The 15,354-nt window shown below is 29.5% G+C and overlaps 1 protein-coding gene across 1 annotated transcript in view; it reads left to right on the plus strand.

Annotated features, from left to right (window-relative positions):
• Plod (procollagen lysyl hydroxylase) overlaps positions 1-15,354 on the plus strand; it is a 147,005-nt gene that overhangs the window by 63,718 nt on the left and 67,933 nt on the right. Inside the window, exons 8-10 of the mRNA XM_075357076.1 lie at positions 1,899-2,020; positions 5,839-5,940; positions 12,508-12,633. Of these exons, the coding sequence (XP_075213191.1) occupies positions 1,899-2,020; positions 5,839-5,940; positions 12,508-12,633 (350 nt within the window). The remainder of the gene's footprint in view (positions 1-1,898; positions 2,021-5,838; positions 5,941-12,507; positions 12,634-15,354) is intronic.

A 15,354-nucleotide genomic window follows, 5' to 3' on the forward strand; every position in this document is an offset into this window, starting at 1 on the left:
CATTAAATTCAAATTCTCCCAAGGGGAAGAATAACCTTGGGAGGGGCAGATTTTTTTCCATGTTGGGTATTTTATTTCCCCACTTCCCTCCAACTTTACTTTTGCAAAGCTGGCAACAGTTCCCGATTAATATGGGACGCACTTGATGGAGGTGCGTCCAACTCCCCACACAGGGAAAATAAAAGTAAAAAAAAAACCGTCAAGAAGGTAATAAATTTTCTTGTGAATACAAGGTCTGTAAATAAAGTAATAAGACTAGTTTTTTTTTTGGCAACACTGTAAAATTATTAATACGCATATGGTTATATGAACAGCTGATTTATATTAGGTATTAATATTTTTAGTCGATTCTTGCCACCTGAGATGTAAACAAACTTTTCGTGAAATTAGTTTTTGATGTACATTACAAAAAAATGAGTGGTACTAATTATGAGCAACATTGTGCAATAAAATTTTGTGTTAAACTCTGTGAGAATGCTACTGAAACTTTTTAAAAATTGAAAAGGGCGTATGGAAATGACGCTCTGTTATGAGCCCAAGTTTTAAGTGGTTTAAAGCATTTTCAGATGGTGGGGAATCAGTTGCAGATGATTCATGTTCTGGAAGACCTTAACATCAAAAAGTGATGACAATGTTGAGCAAAGATTTGATGCAGTATGACCAGCGATTAACTGTCAGAGTGATTGCAGAACAATTGAATTTGAACCATACCACAGTCCATCAAATTTTGACAAACGAATTGGACATGAAAAAAGTTTGCCCAAAAAACCTCACTGTTGAACAGAAAAACAACAGGTTGGAAGTGTGCTGTGATCTTCTAGGGTGAATTGAAACTGATACTGATTTTCTAAAAAATGTTATTATTGGTGATGAATCTTGGATATTTGAGTACAACCCAGAAACAAAACACCAGAGCAAGGAGTGGCACACTTCAAACTCACCACGTCCCAAAAAAGAAAAAAATGAGCAAATCAAAACCACGCTAATTTGTTTCTTCGATAGTGTTAGCATTATTCATAAGTAGTTTTTGCCTACAGGACAGACTGTAAATCGATGTGTTTACTGAGAAATTCTTGAAAGACTGAGGAAAAGAGTTGCCCACGTGAGACCTGCCATCAAAAACAACTGGATGCTGCATCATGACAATGCACCTTGTCACTATGCACTCTCAATTAATGAGTTTTTGGCAAAGAAAAACATTCCTGTAGTTCCTAAACCAATTCATTTACCTGACTTGAGTCCCTGCTACTTTTTCCTGTTGTCGACTTTAAAAAAACACCTCAAAGACACCATTTTGGAACAGTAGAAAATATAACAAAAAATGTAACTGACCATCTGAATGATATTCCAGTTTCTGAATTCCAACACCGCTATGAAGAGTGGGAAAACCATTTGAAGCATTGTGTGGCTTCCCAAGTGAACTATTTCGAATGTGGTAAGAGTTCATGTATAATTGGATTGTAAATAAAGTTTTTCTGAACCAGTCTCATTACTTTATTTACAGACCTCATATATTTAATTAAATATACGTTATATTTCAATCAGGACTAATTTTATAAGCTTGTGTTGTAAATTTGGTAAAACTATGTTTTTGTATTATTGTGCGAGTTAACAAACCAGCCTAAATTAATGAAATATGATTCACTTGTATGAATGTGAAAATATCATGAAAATAAACCTATTCTAAGCAGTGTATAGATAGAACTTCAGTTTAATGTTCTCCAATTTTTTTGAGTATATGAAGCATTTACACTTTATTTTGTTTATTTTTATTGTAAGTTTCCTCACAGATATTTTTTACAGTAATTTTAATTTTGAATAAAAATTACAAGATCTTATTTCTAATGATCTTATAATAGATTTGACATCTTGTTTAGATCTTTCTTATTCTTTTTTAGGTTGCGTATCATGAGGATGCTGTTAAAAAATTTGTGGAAGCTCATAGTATAGAATATAAAAGTTTTAAACAAATACAACCATCAGATGAGATCAATGAAGCAGATGGTAGAACACTTGCTATGTAAGAGTATTTACTAATTGATTACATTATATTAATAGTAAGACAAAAAAGTTAGCAGCTTATAGTTCATTTTTACAAAATGATGTTAACAATTGTTCAATTGTTTATTGTTCCCTACCTCATGTATTATTTTCAATCATCAAAAATTTTGAAAATACTGTTATATAAAAGGATTAAATATTTGTATCACAGCATATAGTTTTACTAATTTTTTTTTTATAAAAAGAATTATTAAACAATTATATATATATATTTCTTCTTTTTACAATATTTTGTATAAGTCTTCGAATTGATATTTCATCTCTTTCATTCCAATAAAGATTTTGTTGTTAAAATATCATGAGTGATAAAATATCATGAAAATTAAATAATATTTTTTTAAATATATACTTTTCATTTTAATGACCAGGAATTTCCAAGAATGCAAGACTGTCTGAACGCAAAGGAAAGGGATGTGGGTTGTTGTCTGTTAGGTTAGTTTTCATATGTAATAGTGGTAAATACATTTGTTATTTCAGATCACTTTATGTTTATATACTGATAATTCTATAACATCCTAAGCCAATTTTTTTTTTTCATTGGCAAATAGAAATATTAAGTTACATTAATCATTGATGGGTATTCTATCTACATATCCTAAATAAATTAGAACATAAAAAGTAATGTTTGATAGTAAAATATTTCATAAGAAAAAAACCCTTTGGATTTTCTTTTAAAATGTCAGTAAAAACGTTTTCTGTATCGTCAATAATTTTTTATGTATATAATTAAATGTTTGGAAAGAATATTTTCTCCAATTCTGAAACAGCCATGATACAACACAGCTTGAAAGTTAAAAACCTTTATAAACCTGCATAAACCTGGGTTTGTGCGACAGTAGGTTTGATGTGGTACCTTTCTAGAACAAAGAGCAACATGGAGAAAGAAGCAGTACCAGTTGTGTTGAAAAGGTTAATGATTATATTAATAATATGTTATTTTATTTCATTAATAATAATGCAGTAATTTCCATTACAATAGAGTAATGGAGTCATCCATTGCAACTGGGTTAAGGTTTCAGTAACATATTTTTAACCTTAAATTTTTTGTTTTAGTACTTATAACAGTGATTCCATAAACTTACTACATAACATAACATATAAAGTTTGTTGAAAAGGTGTCTGACCATAGGCTGTAGAAAAAATATAGTTACATGATAGCTTTCAATCTTAGTCTCCTAATATTTGCGTAATTAATTGTTTCATTTGGATATCGACTTGATACAGTAACATTATTCAACCCATTCTATTGTTATGCACAAAATAAAAATGTGGTGACAAGTGTGTTATATTAACACACTCAATTCAATGGCTGCTGGACAACAGCTGACACTGCATGAAATTACTAAAAAAAAGTAATACACTAGTTATTAGAGCTGAGCTTTGTTAAGTTTTAACATTTGCTTCAAATAATTTTCAAGAAAACAAAATTATTTTCAACATTATTCTTGGATACATTTAGACACTTGTCTCATCTTTTTGTTAGCTTTCTTATTTTAGTAGTAAAAATTGTTTACCTTTGTGTCTGAGCCGTTTTTGTATCGCATTCTGCTTATTATTATTATTGAACTTGATGCCAAGTAAGAGGATAAAATAAAAAAAATACTGGGCCAAAGTGGGACTGTATTTTCACAACTCCTTCCTACTCAACTTTGGATAGCCAAAGTTGAGTAGTTAAGTTGGTAGCCTCATCTCATGCCACCCAAAAGACACAGAGTCTTTTGGGTGGCATGAGGTGAGGCACTATCATGCAGAAGAATTACGCCTTTTGAGAGAGAACCAGGACATTTCCTCCTTACTGTAGATTTCACTTTCTTTTCTAGCATATACAATAGTATTCACTGATGATTATACATTATTGTTACAAATAATTATAATAAATTGGGTCTTTATAGTTCCAAAATACTGTTAGCATCATTTTACTGGCTAAAATACGTTTTAAATTTTTTCTAGGTGGGCAAACTCTGATATTTCCTTTCCATATTCTGATGTTTGGATTCCAAAATTATGGATCTAGTTTCACCACATGTCATTATGCAATCTAAAAAGCATTACTTTCGGCAAAAAACCATTGTTTAACTTCAATGAAAACATGAATTCAGATGTCTTTGTGATTTTGATTAAACTGTTTCAGAACCCTTCTTGAACATGTTTTGCAGTAATTCAAATTATTTTGGATAATGAAATGGACAATGCCAGTATGTGAATTACAAATTTTAACCATTTCCAAGATTTTTATGTGTTGGCTTGTTTATAAGATCATTAATACGATTTTGAAAAGTATCAGTTAAAACTTTCAGTGTTCCAATAGAATGAATATCTTTGTTCTGCATGATTTAAATTGTTCAATCTGCATATAAAAATTTACACAGTTAATCACTTTTTATCAAATTGTTTCAATATTCACGAGCAAATTTTGGCCACAAAATTTTTTTTTACATCTTAAAAAATAAAAATATTATCACAACACACTGTTCTTCCATGATACATGTTTCAAGCGAAGCTGAAATTTTAAAATAAACAAAAGAGGTTAAAATAATGGAAATTCTTTTCGAACAGCTGATATTTTCTATATCAAGGGTGCCAACTTGAATGTTAGATGGTTTCAATTTATTTTACTGAATAGTTTTTTCGCTGTTGCCACTTGTCTCTAATTATTGTATGACCATATTATTATTGAAAATTAATTTGATATTAGCACTATTAATGAAACAGAAGTATTGTTAAAACAACATGTAATGATATTTTACTCCGACTTTGCAGTTCCTGCAGTTAAACACATTAACATATTTTTTTTGTTTCACATTTTAAAACCACATTATTTTAATTTTATGATCGGATGCCTAATTTTTATTAATATAGTATCTGTACCAAATTTTTTTAAGAAATCTACAGTAAGAAGCAGTTGTTTTCTTATTCTATCAGTATTTTTTTAGAGAAGAAAAGTGAAACGAGTAGATCCTTAACTGATATAAATAAAAGATTAATAATTATAACAGATTTAAATAACAGCATGATCGTTTTGGCAGCAGCAAACATTACTGTTGACAGTTTTTAAGATTATTTATGGATTTTAGTAGGTAAGAGCATGCATGATTGTTTTTTCAGCCCAACTGTCAGTATCATTCTAATTTTAATACAACCACATGCTTGTGTTTCCTGATATTTCTTTTACCTTGTAGTGTAAAATTATAATTGTGCATTGATTATATTTCTAGTACTTGTTTAATTTAAAGAATCAGCTAAATTATCACAGTTAGTATCACTAAAATCTTAACCTGAAGTTTTTCTCTACCGTTATCATTAATTGACACAAATTCAAATCTACTCACCACTACAGTCACTGAAAGAATTTACCTTGCAAGGACTAATATAAATATGTTGTTTTTCTTACAAATTAACCATTATTCCTTCCTTTGATAATACTTTGTGGAACATTTATCATCTCCAATAAATTTAATTAACAATAACAAGTTCCAATCAAATTCTACAGATAGTGACGTGTATTTAAAATGTAATAAACTAATAAAATTTTATTTGGAGCTGTTGTTCACAGAAGAATGAGTAAACCAGTAATTCTTTCAAGTAAATTTTATCATCTATTTAGTCTTTTTTAGTCTTCTCTGACAGACAGTTATTGATAGATATATTATTATATGAATCATATTTGTTTTGATTATTATTAATTTTTAATTAAGTTATATACTTAATTTGTAGATGTAAATTTTATTATTTTAATTTTTACGTTGATATTTTGCAGCTTATAATTTTTTTTTACAGTAAGCAGTGCGAAAAGAAGAAATCTGCATATTATCTAAATGTTGATAGTATAGCACAACTTGATAATCCAAAAACACTGCAGTTACTTATCGAAGGAAACAGGTAAATGATTTGATTTTGTTTTCATTGTTGTTAACTTAAAAAAACAATCTGTGTATTTACTGATTCTAAAAACATTAATCAGAATGAAGTGCAGGCAGTGTTAATTTAAGATATTAATTAAATTTAAAGATTATAGGCAAATTACATCAGAAAATGTTATTAAAACTGTATAAAATGTAAATTTCAGCAATTTTGAAAACATAATATAGAAATTTTCTAATGTCTTTGGACAAGCTTTAACAGGGAGTGCTTGCATAGCTTGTTTATTTGTATCAGTAGTTATCTGTACAATTGTACAGTCTTATTCATATTATTGATGTGCAAAACCTGATTGAAATGATTGCTAAAATTAGTCTCGCGAAATGTGAGGGGGTAAGCAGTAATTCATTTCTTAATGACAAGAAACAAATTTATTGCTGAATTCATTTGTTTCAGAAAGACAGAGTAAATGTAGTGGTTCCTAATCTGTGATTACAAAAAATGTTTCAGAAAGAGTAAACAAAAATATTTACAAGAACAGATGATTACAGTTTCAGAATTATGAAATGAATTTCAAAATGTTTTCCATTCAATGCAAAGATTAAAAAATTTTAATAGAAAGACTGGATTACAAAAAGTTGTGGGCCAGGTGGGTACCAAAAATGTTGAAAAGGACACAATTCCTTAGACTTGTCTAGCTGTGGGTCAAACAGTTATTTGGACTACTAAAATGAAGGAGGAGATGAATTGGGTAATAGCATTGTGATTGGAGATGGATGTTGATATTTTACGTAAATGTTTAAACAAAGCAGCAATCAATGCAGTAATAGCACTCATCATTTTTGAAGCCTAAGAAGTTTGCTTTGAATACCCACCATTTTCTCCATTAAGAAAAGCAATGGCTTACATCAAAAGTTTGAAGAAAGAGAAACTGATAAATAAAATAATTGGTTTAAATCATTGGTAGGAAAGATCTTTGAAGATGATATAATAAAACCAGTAGAATGATATAAAAAATACATTGGAATGAATGGTGACTATGTGAAGAAAATATATTTAAATTCCATTAAACAAACCACCCCCTCTATGAATAGTGAGACATTGCCAATGGTGAGGGGGTTGAGTGCTGAGTGATACAATGTAGCTGGACCAAAAGTGCAACCATATTGGAGAGGTATCTGTTGAGAGCCAGACTAAGGAATGATTCCTGAAAGAGCACAGCAGCTCTTTCAGTAGTTGTTAAGGGTGTAGGTCAGGAGGACTTAAATGGCCATATCAACATTACTCGCTCTTCTGAATACTGCACAGCTGAAAGCAATGGAAAACTACGGCTTTTTTTTCAAGAAAATGTAGCTCTGCATTTTTATGTAACAAAGATGGAGGCGCCTTCCTTGGTAAAATATTCTGGAGGTAAACTAGTCCTTAAATAGGGACTACTAAGAAAGAGGTCCACTAGAAAATTGAAAAATAACATTCTACAAGTGAGTCTCAGCATGGAGAGTTAGAAGTCTAAAAAAGTTTGGTCAGTTAGAAAATTTAGATGGAAATGAATAGTGTAAATGTAGATGTAGTAGGAATTAGTGAGGTTCATTGGGAAGAGGAAAATATGGCGAGGTGATTTTAGAATAATTAACTCAGCGTCAAATAAAAGGTAGGCAGGAGTAGGTTTCGTAATGAACAAAAAGTCAGGAAAAAGAGTTGAGAATTTCAAACAACTTAGCGATAGAATCATTGTAATAAGGATAAAATCAAAACCTAAGCCAACAACAATTGTTAATATCTATATGCCTACAAGAATCCTGATGATGATGAGGTAGAGCGTGTATATGAAGAAATTGACGAAGTAATAAAACACATAAAAGGGGATGAAAATTCAATAATAGTTAGAGATTCGAATGCAAGTATCAGAAAAGACAAGGAAGGAAATATTGTAGGGAAATACAGGCTGGACAAGAGGAATGAAACAGGGGACCGACTTACTGAGTTTTACATGAAGTATAATTTAGTAGTTGCCAACATCCAGTTTAAAAATTATAATAGAAGATTATACACATGGAAAATGCCTGGTGATACTGCATGGTATCAGATAGATTATATCATGGTTAAAGAAAGATTTAGAAATCAACTCATCTACTGCAAAGCATGTCCTGGAGCAGACATTGATAGCGACCATATTTTACTGATAATGAAATATAGATTGCAGTTTAAAAACCTGAAGAAAAGGTGTTACATGAATTGGTGGAATTTAGAGAAGCTTGAGAAAGGACAGGTAAGGAGAATTTTGAGGACATCACAAGAGGTCTGAGTAAAAACGATAAGGTAGAAAATATAGAAGAATGGGAGAATATTAAAAAGGAGATTCTTAAATCAGCAGAAGCGAACTTAGGCAGAACAAAGAGAACTTGTAGAAAACCTTAGATATCAGAGGATATATTGCAGCTGATGGATGAACGTAGAAAGTATAAGAATGCTAGTGATGAAGAAAATAAAGGAACTATTGACAGTTATGAAATATAAACAGGAAGTGCAAATTAGTGAAAGAAGGGCGGATTAAAGAAAAGTGTGCAGAAGTGGAAAGAGAAATGATCATTGGTAAAATAGATGGAGCATACAGGAAAGTTAAGGAAAATTTTGGGGTACATAAATTAAAATCTAATAATGTGTTAAACAAAGATGGTACACCAATATATAATACGAAAGGTAAAGTCGATAGATGGGTGGAATATATTGAAGAGTTATACAGAGGAAATGAATTAGAAACTGGTGTTGAAGAGGATGAAAAGTGAGCTACAATGCTGGGATTTGAATTCAATAGAGCAGAAAGGTTTTGAATGGCAGAAAGGTTTTCAGGATAGACAGGATACCTGCAAAATTACTGCGCAGTGCAGGTGAGGAAGTAATATATAGATTATACAAAACTGGTTTGTTAATATTTACGAAAAAGGGAAGTTCCATCAGACTTCAAAAAGAGTGTTATTCAAAATAGCAGGACAAATAAATGTGAAGAATACAGAACAATTAGCTTAACTATTCGCGCATCAAAAATCTTAACTAGAATTCTGTACAGAAGAATTGAGAGGAGCGTGGAAGAGGTGTTAGAAGAGAACCAAATTGGTTTCAGGAAAAGTATAAGGGGGACAAGGGAAGCAATTTTAATGCTCAGTTTAATAGTAAAAGGAAGATTGAAGAAAAACAACCAATATATTTGGTATTTATAGACTTAGAAAAGCCATTTGATAATGTAGACTGGAATAAAATGTTCAGCAGTTTAAAAAATTTAGGATTCATGTATAAATACAGAAGAACAATTGCTAACATTTACAGGTACCAAATTGCAACAGTAATAATCATAACATGCAATAAGAACAAAAGAGAAACCATAATAAAAAAGGGAGTCTAACAGGGATGTTCCCTATCCTCGTTACTTTTTAATCTTTGCATAAAACTAGTAGTTAGTGATGTTAAAGAACAATTTAGATTTAGATTCAGAGTAACAGTGCAAGGTGAAAAGATAAATATGCTACGATTTACTGATGATATAGTACTTCTAGCTGAGAGTGAAAGAGATTTAGAAGAAACAATGAATGGCATGGATGAAGTCCTACACAAAAACTACTGCATGAATATAAACAAGAACAAAATGAAAGCAATGAAATATAGTAGAAATAATGTAGGTGGACCACTGAATAGAAAAATAGGAATAGAAAAAATTATGGAGGTAGAATAATCCTGTTATTTGGAAGTAGAATTACAAAAGATGGATGAAGCAGGATTGATATAAAATGCCAAGTAGCAAAAGCGAAATGAGCTTTCAGTCAGAAATATAATTTGCTTATATCAAAAATTAATTTAAACATAAAAAAACATAAAAAAACATAAAAAATTTCTTAGTATATTTTTGTTAATGTTAAAGGAACTTAACATAAAAAACTTACATCAAAACTGCCTCATTTCTTAAAACAAATTCCCCTTATGCTAATGAACTTTTGCTGAGTCTACTCAATTTTATACTTAACCTAAAGAAAAAGTAAGTAGTAATAGATTTTTTTAGACTTTGGCAAATGCATCCGGACAATTCTTTGAAAAGTCTTAAAATTACATGGTAATAGAAACAGGACCAGAAAATACACAAACTTCATAAGAAAATTTATAATTACACTTTTCCTAAAAAAAATGGAAGCATGTTAAAGTCATTTTTTTTATAAGATTTACATGAAAAAAATAAAATGTAACTTTCTATTCTTTCTTTCTTTTTAAACTTTTCTCACAGATTTTTTTTTTAATTTCCTATCTGATTCTTCTAAATAATGGGTGTTCCAAAAATGGCTTTAGAATTTTAAATGACTAATTTAAAATGTTTTCTTTGTTTTTGATATACTTTTTTCTATACAAAGTTGAGTAATGTAAAACTCTAACCACGGCCCTGCTTCCACAAGAACAGCATATTAAATTCATAAAAACAGTCATTCCATAAAAGAATCATTATGAAATTCATAACTTTTGGAGTTTTCGATAGTCCTTCTGAAGAAGCAGTTGGAAATTTAATAATAGTCTTTTAAAACTTGGGTCTGTTCACAATAAACCACTCTCAGGGAGGCCAGAAACTGTACATTGTGCTGAAATATTGCTCTTGTTTAAGAAAGTGTTGTAAATGAGCCATAACATCAATTTCATGGCAATCTTAATAATTATGCATTCCTCAGACCAGTTTATGAAGAATCTTATATGAGGACTTGCATTTACATACATAAAAAATTCAGCTCACTCAGTAGTTGAAGGTGTCAGACCATGAGCAATGCAGAAATTTTTTTACTTGGAAGTTACAGAAAAAAACAACAGATCCACATTTTGAATATAAAATTATCTTTAGTGATGAGTTTCATTTCTCGTTAATCGGTATAGTTAATAAACAGAACTTGTCATATTAGAGAGAAGAAAACCCTCAAATTCACAAAGGATCGCCTTTTATGTAAAAATGTACAGTTTGGTGTGGTTTGTGATCCGGTGGAAGTTTGGCCCATTTTCTTTGAAAATAATTAAGGCAATGCTGTTATATTGAATGCAGAGCATTATAATGAGATGCTAACAAACTTTGTATGGCCTTAATTAAATGGAATTGACACTAATGATCTCTATTTTCAACATGATGCTCTACATGCCACACAACTTGAGTAAACATCACGTTATTACACACAAGATTCCCTGAACATATTATATCATAGAATGTGATGTGAATTGACTACCAAGGTCTTACTACCTACCTCTTTAGACCTTTGTCTTTGGGGTTATTTGAAAAGTAAAGTTTATGCTAATAATCCAGCAAACATTCCAGCCCTAAAAGATAAATCCGAGCCACCATAAGGGAGATTGAAACTTCCATGCTTGAAAATATCCTATGAAATTTCAATACTTGCATCGATACCTGCCAATGTAGCTGTGTAGCCATGATGGACATTTAAATATTATTATCTTTCATGTTTAACTGTAGTCAGTAGTACTTTAATTTTAAAAAGAGAAATCCAAGGTATTTCGTATAGTTTGAATTTTATACGGAAACAAAATCCTAAAGCCAGTTTTAGAACATCCTATATAAATAAAAAATAGATTATAAGTAAATAAATACTTTATTAATTACATTTTAGAAATAAAAATAACGCAAACCTAGAATTTCTATTAAAAATAGTAATAAAATACCTAGTCTACAGTAGTGAAAATTATACTTCATCTTTTAAACCAGTTACAATTACAATACTTTATTAATTACATTTTAGAAATAAAAATAACGCAAACCTAGAATTTCTATTAAAAATAGTAATAAAATACCTAGTCTACAGTAGTGAAAATTATACTTCATCTTTTAAACCAGTTACAATTACAATTTAACAAATTGTAATCGCAATAATACTTCATTACATGATAAATTTAATATTGGTAACATTTTTTAAATAATTGTAAACAGACATCTCTTTGACAAATGGGTCCTTTAAAGATTTTTAGTTGTTTAAGAGGTTACAAAAAATCATTTGTAAAAGCATTTGAAGATTAGCAACATTTGAAAAACACTTTCTTTGAAAGAAAGAGTTGCTAATCATCTCATTACACATTGAAGTTCTCTTTTTTGTACTAAAAAGATAATGCAGAATAATCTGGAGGTATTAGAAATAATATAATAAACTTCAACATTTGGAAAATATTACATTTATAAATGTGAACATCCATGTATGAATAAACACAGAAATTGTATATATATTTCTTTTTTTGTTGTGGTTTCCTACTTAAATTAGCACGCTTGTTTTATTTTCTATCTTAACTCCCACTGTTTACCATTGTTTAAATAAGTTGGTCACAGCAGCTACTAGTTTTTCATAGTAATGCATTGCTTGACATACTATTTTATAACTAATGATGCATTAATTTATAAGTATTGTTATACATACACACACACACACACATATAAATTAGTACGTTTTTATAAATTTTGTTATTTTATTGTATTAATTCATTGTGTTTATTAATTAGAGCACACTGAAATTGTTGAAAACAAAATTATTCATATTTATTAGTTAAACTGAGCTTTGTATTTTTCAGGGGTATACTGGCACCTTTACTTCTTAGACCCTTCAAAGCATGGTCTAACTTTTGGGGCGCTCTCTCCCATGATGGGTATTACCAAAGATCATTTGATTATATGAATATCGTCAACTATGAACAACGGTAAATATCTTACTTAACTTATATTAATTAATTGATAATAATAATTTGTTGTAGTCTTAATGTGCTCTGAGATTATAGGTTAAACTTTTATATTATAAATCTATTAAAATAGCATGAGATAGCAAATTTGCTAAAAATGACTAGGAGTAATAGTTTCTTGAAAATATTCCTGTTGCCTGCAGGAGAAAATATTAAGATTGCTACTAAAAAATTTTCTGTGTATTTCTTAGGTTTGAGAACCAACAGGCACTCAGCTCTATTTTACAATATTCTCTTAATTTATTCTTAAGGAGATGACAGTCACTCATTCTGTAACTGTGCACTCATTCTGTTACAGTACAAATAAGTAATGTATCATTTTAAAGTGTACGCTATTAAAATCCTGACAGTAATTTGTGAATTTTTAGGTTGTAAAAGTTGCATGTCTATAATGTAACTAGTTTTAACAACACATTTCAAAAGAAATATTATTTTTTCTGGACGTTTGCCTATACAGTAATGCAATTAATATTACTGCTTTATGTTCTCTAAAACAAGTGTAAAAAAAAGAAAATTATAATTATTATTGGCTGAACACTTACAATGGTTCATAAGTGTTCAGGCAATGATAATTTCTAGTTGTTCGTCCATGAAAAAAAGAAGAAAAAAAGCTACCAGTTTTCTAGTCCATTGTGTGGGAGAGGGAACATATTTTTTTTTTATCTTGAATCATTTTAATTAAAATGCTTACTAACAGCTCTGTGCTAGACAATATGTAAATGTGAGTGTAATTTCAGTAACATTAGCTGTATTTTTGGTTCGTGGCAGCTGATTCAAATGTCATTTAAAGCACTAATGTAGATAAATGCATTGCTGTTTCTTTACATTCCTGTATACTCTCATTGAAACTTATTATCTCATCGTTATTTTTTTTGTGTGTATAGACGTACAACTATAAAGTATTGTCAAACACAAACAAGTAATTTATATTATTCATTAGTTTTTTGGCTGTACAAATTATGTACTAATATGATAACAAAGTACATAATATTTACTGTGTACAAACAATATTTTATAAGAGGCTTATTTGCTTTTATTTAACAAACTTAAATAAAAATGTATCATAAATTTATTGAGCGAAATTAATATTTTAACTTATATCAATTAATTATAAGCTATAGCTAGCTTAATTCAAAGCTATAAGTTAATCCATTAAGACTGTTTAAGTTTGCCACTCAAAGTTTATAAATATAAAATCAAAACACTATATTAAATATTGAAAAATGTTTAAATTTCCTGTCTTTATCACAACTGTTCTCCATGAGACTAATAATTATTGGTTCCTGAGTCATACAGTGTGCACTGATTTTTTTTAATTTTTCATCTGTAAATTTTAGTTTTCGGTATCAACTTTTCATGCAATTTTTGTTGTTTTCTTCCACTTTTCACTGATAATTTGGTCTACCTTTATGTAATAATTTTTCCCACATAAGCAATTTTAAAATTTGTTTTGGCTTGCAATGTTGTGCTTCTCCCTTTGCCCTTACAATTTCTATTGGATATTCTGCATGACATAGGGGTAAATAAATAACTTCATCTCCCATTTCAAACACCAAGTGATCCAGTTCATATATTTTTGTCGCATTTTTTATTCTACTGCACTTTTATAACATTTTCCTTATTTCTGTAACAAAACAGTATAATTTTTTACAAATCCTGTTTTTTCAGTTACAGGATTGTATATGCTCTGCTCTAACAGAATGATAATTGGCATTAAGCATTACAATAGCTGTTAACCCTTCTAATAATTAGAAATCTAAACAATTGAACATCCATTTCAGAATGATAAACAAAACCTATAAATCTTTTTTTGAATGGAAAATCATTTTAGATTTTTGTAGAAAACCAGTTTGCATTGAACCATCAGTAAAATGATTTTACCACCTTTTTCTAGACATCTCAAGAACACTGTATTTATTTTTATCTATTCAGTTATGTCGTTTTGGGTGACTTATACCTTGTCCAAACAAAACATAGGTCTTCTTTTACTACAGTTCTTTATTTGATATATTTTTCAAAGAAATTTGGCTAATGCAGAGGTAATGTCGTCTAGGCATTCCATTAACCGGGTTGGTCTAGTAATAAACTTGTCATCACAAATCAGCTGATTTTGAAATCGAGAATTCTAAGGTTCAAATCCTAGTAAAGGTTGTTACTTTTATATGGATTTGAATATTAGATCGTGGATACCAGTGTTTTTTGATGGTTGGGTTTCAATTAACCACACATATTGAGAATGGTCAACCTAAGACTGTACAAGACTACTCTTCATTTACATTAACACACACCATCCTCGAAGAAAAATCATTTCTTGTGTTGCTTTTACGTCTAACAGATAGCACTATTTTTAAAAAAAGAAGCATTCTTTGCCTGTCACAAGTTTATCTTAGGTATATAAATAGTACGTAAATAAAAACATGCGCATATTCGAAAGCAACGTTGTGTCAAAATTTCAAAGCAATCAGTGAAAAACTTTCAGTGATTTTACGATTTTGAACAAACAAAAATTTACATTTTTATTTATATTGATTACACTGTATTTTTAAAACAATTTTTTTTAAATATTTTTTTTAATTTATTGTCACCACTTAGGTATTATTTTTTTAAGTAAAATTTTACAGTAGAAACAAATTATTTTATCATAATATAATTAGAACTTAATTTGATTAAACTGAAATAACG

This window comes from Lycorma delicatula, chromosome 2 (assembly GCF_047948215.1).
Source record: "Lycorma delicatula isolate Av1 chromosome 2, ASM4794821v1, whole genome shotgun sequence".
In the NCBI taxonomy this organism is placed as follows: domain Eukaryota; kingdom Metazoa; phylum Arthropoda; class Insecta; order Hemiptera; family Fulgoridae; genus Lycorma; species Lycorma delicatula.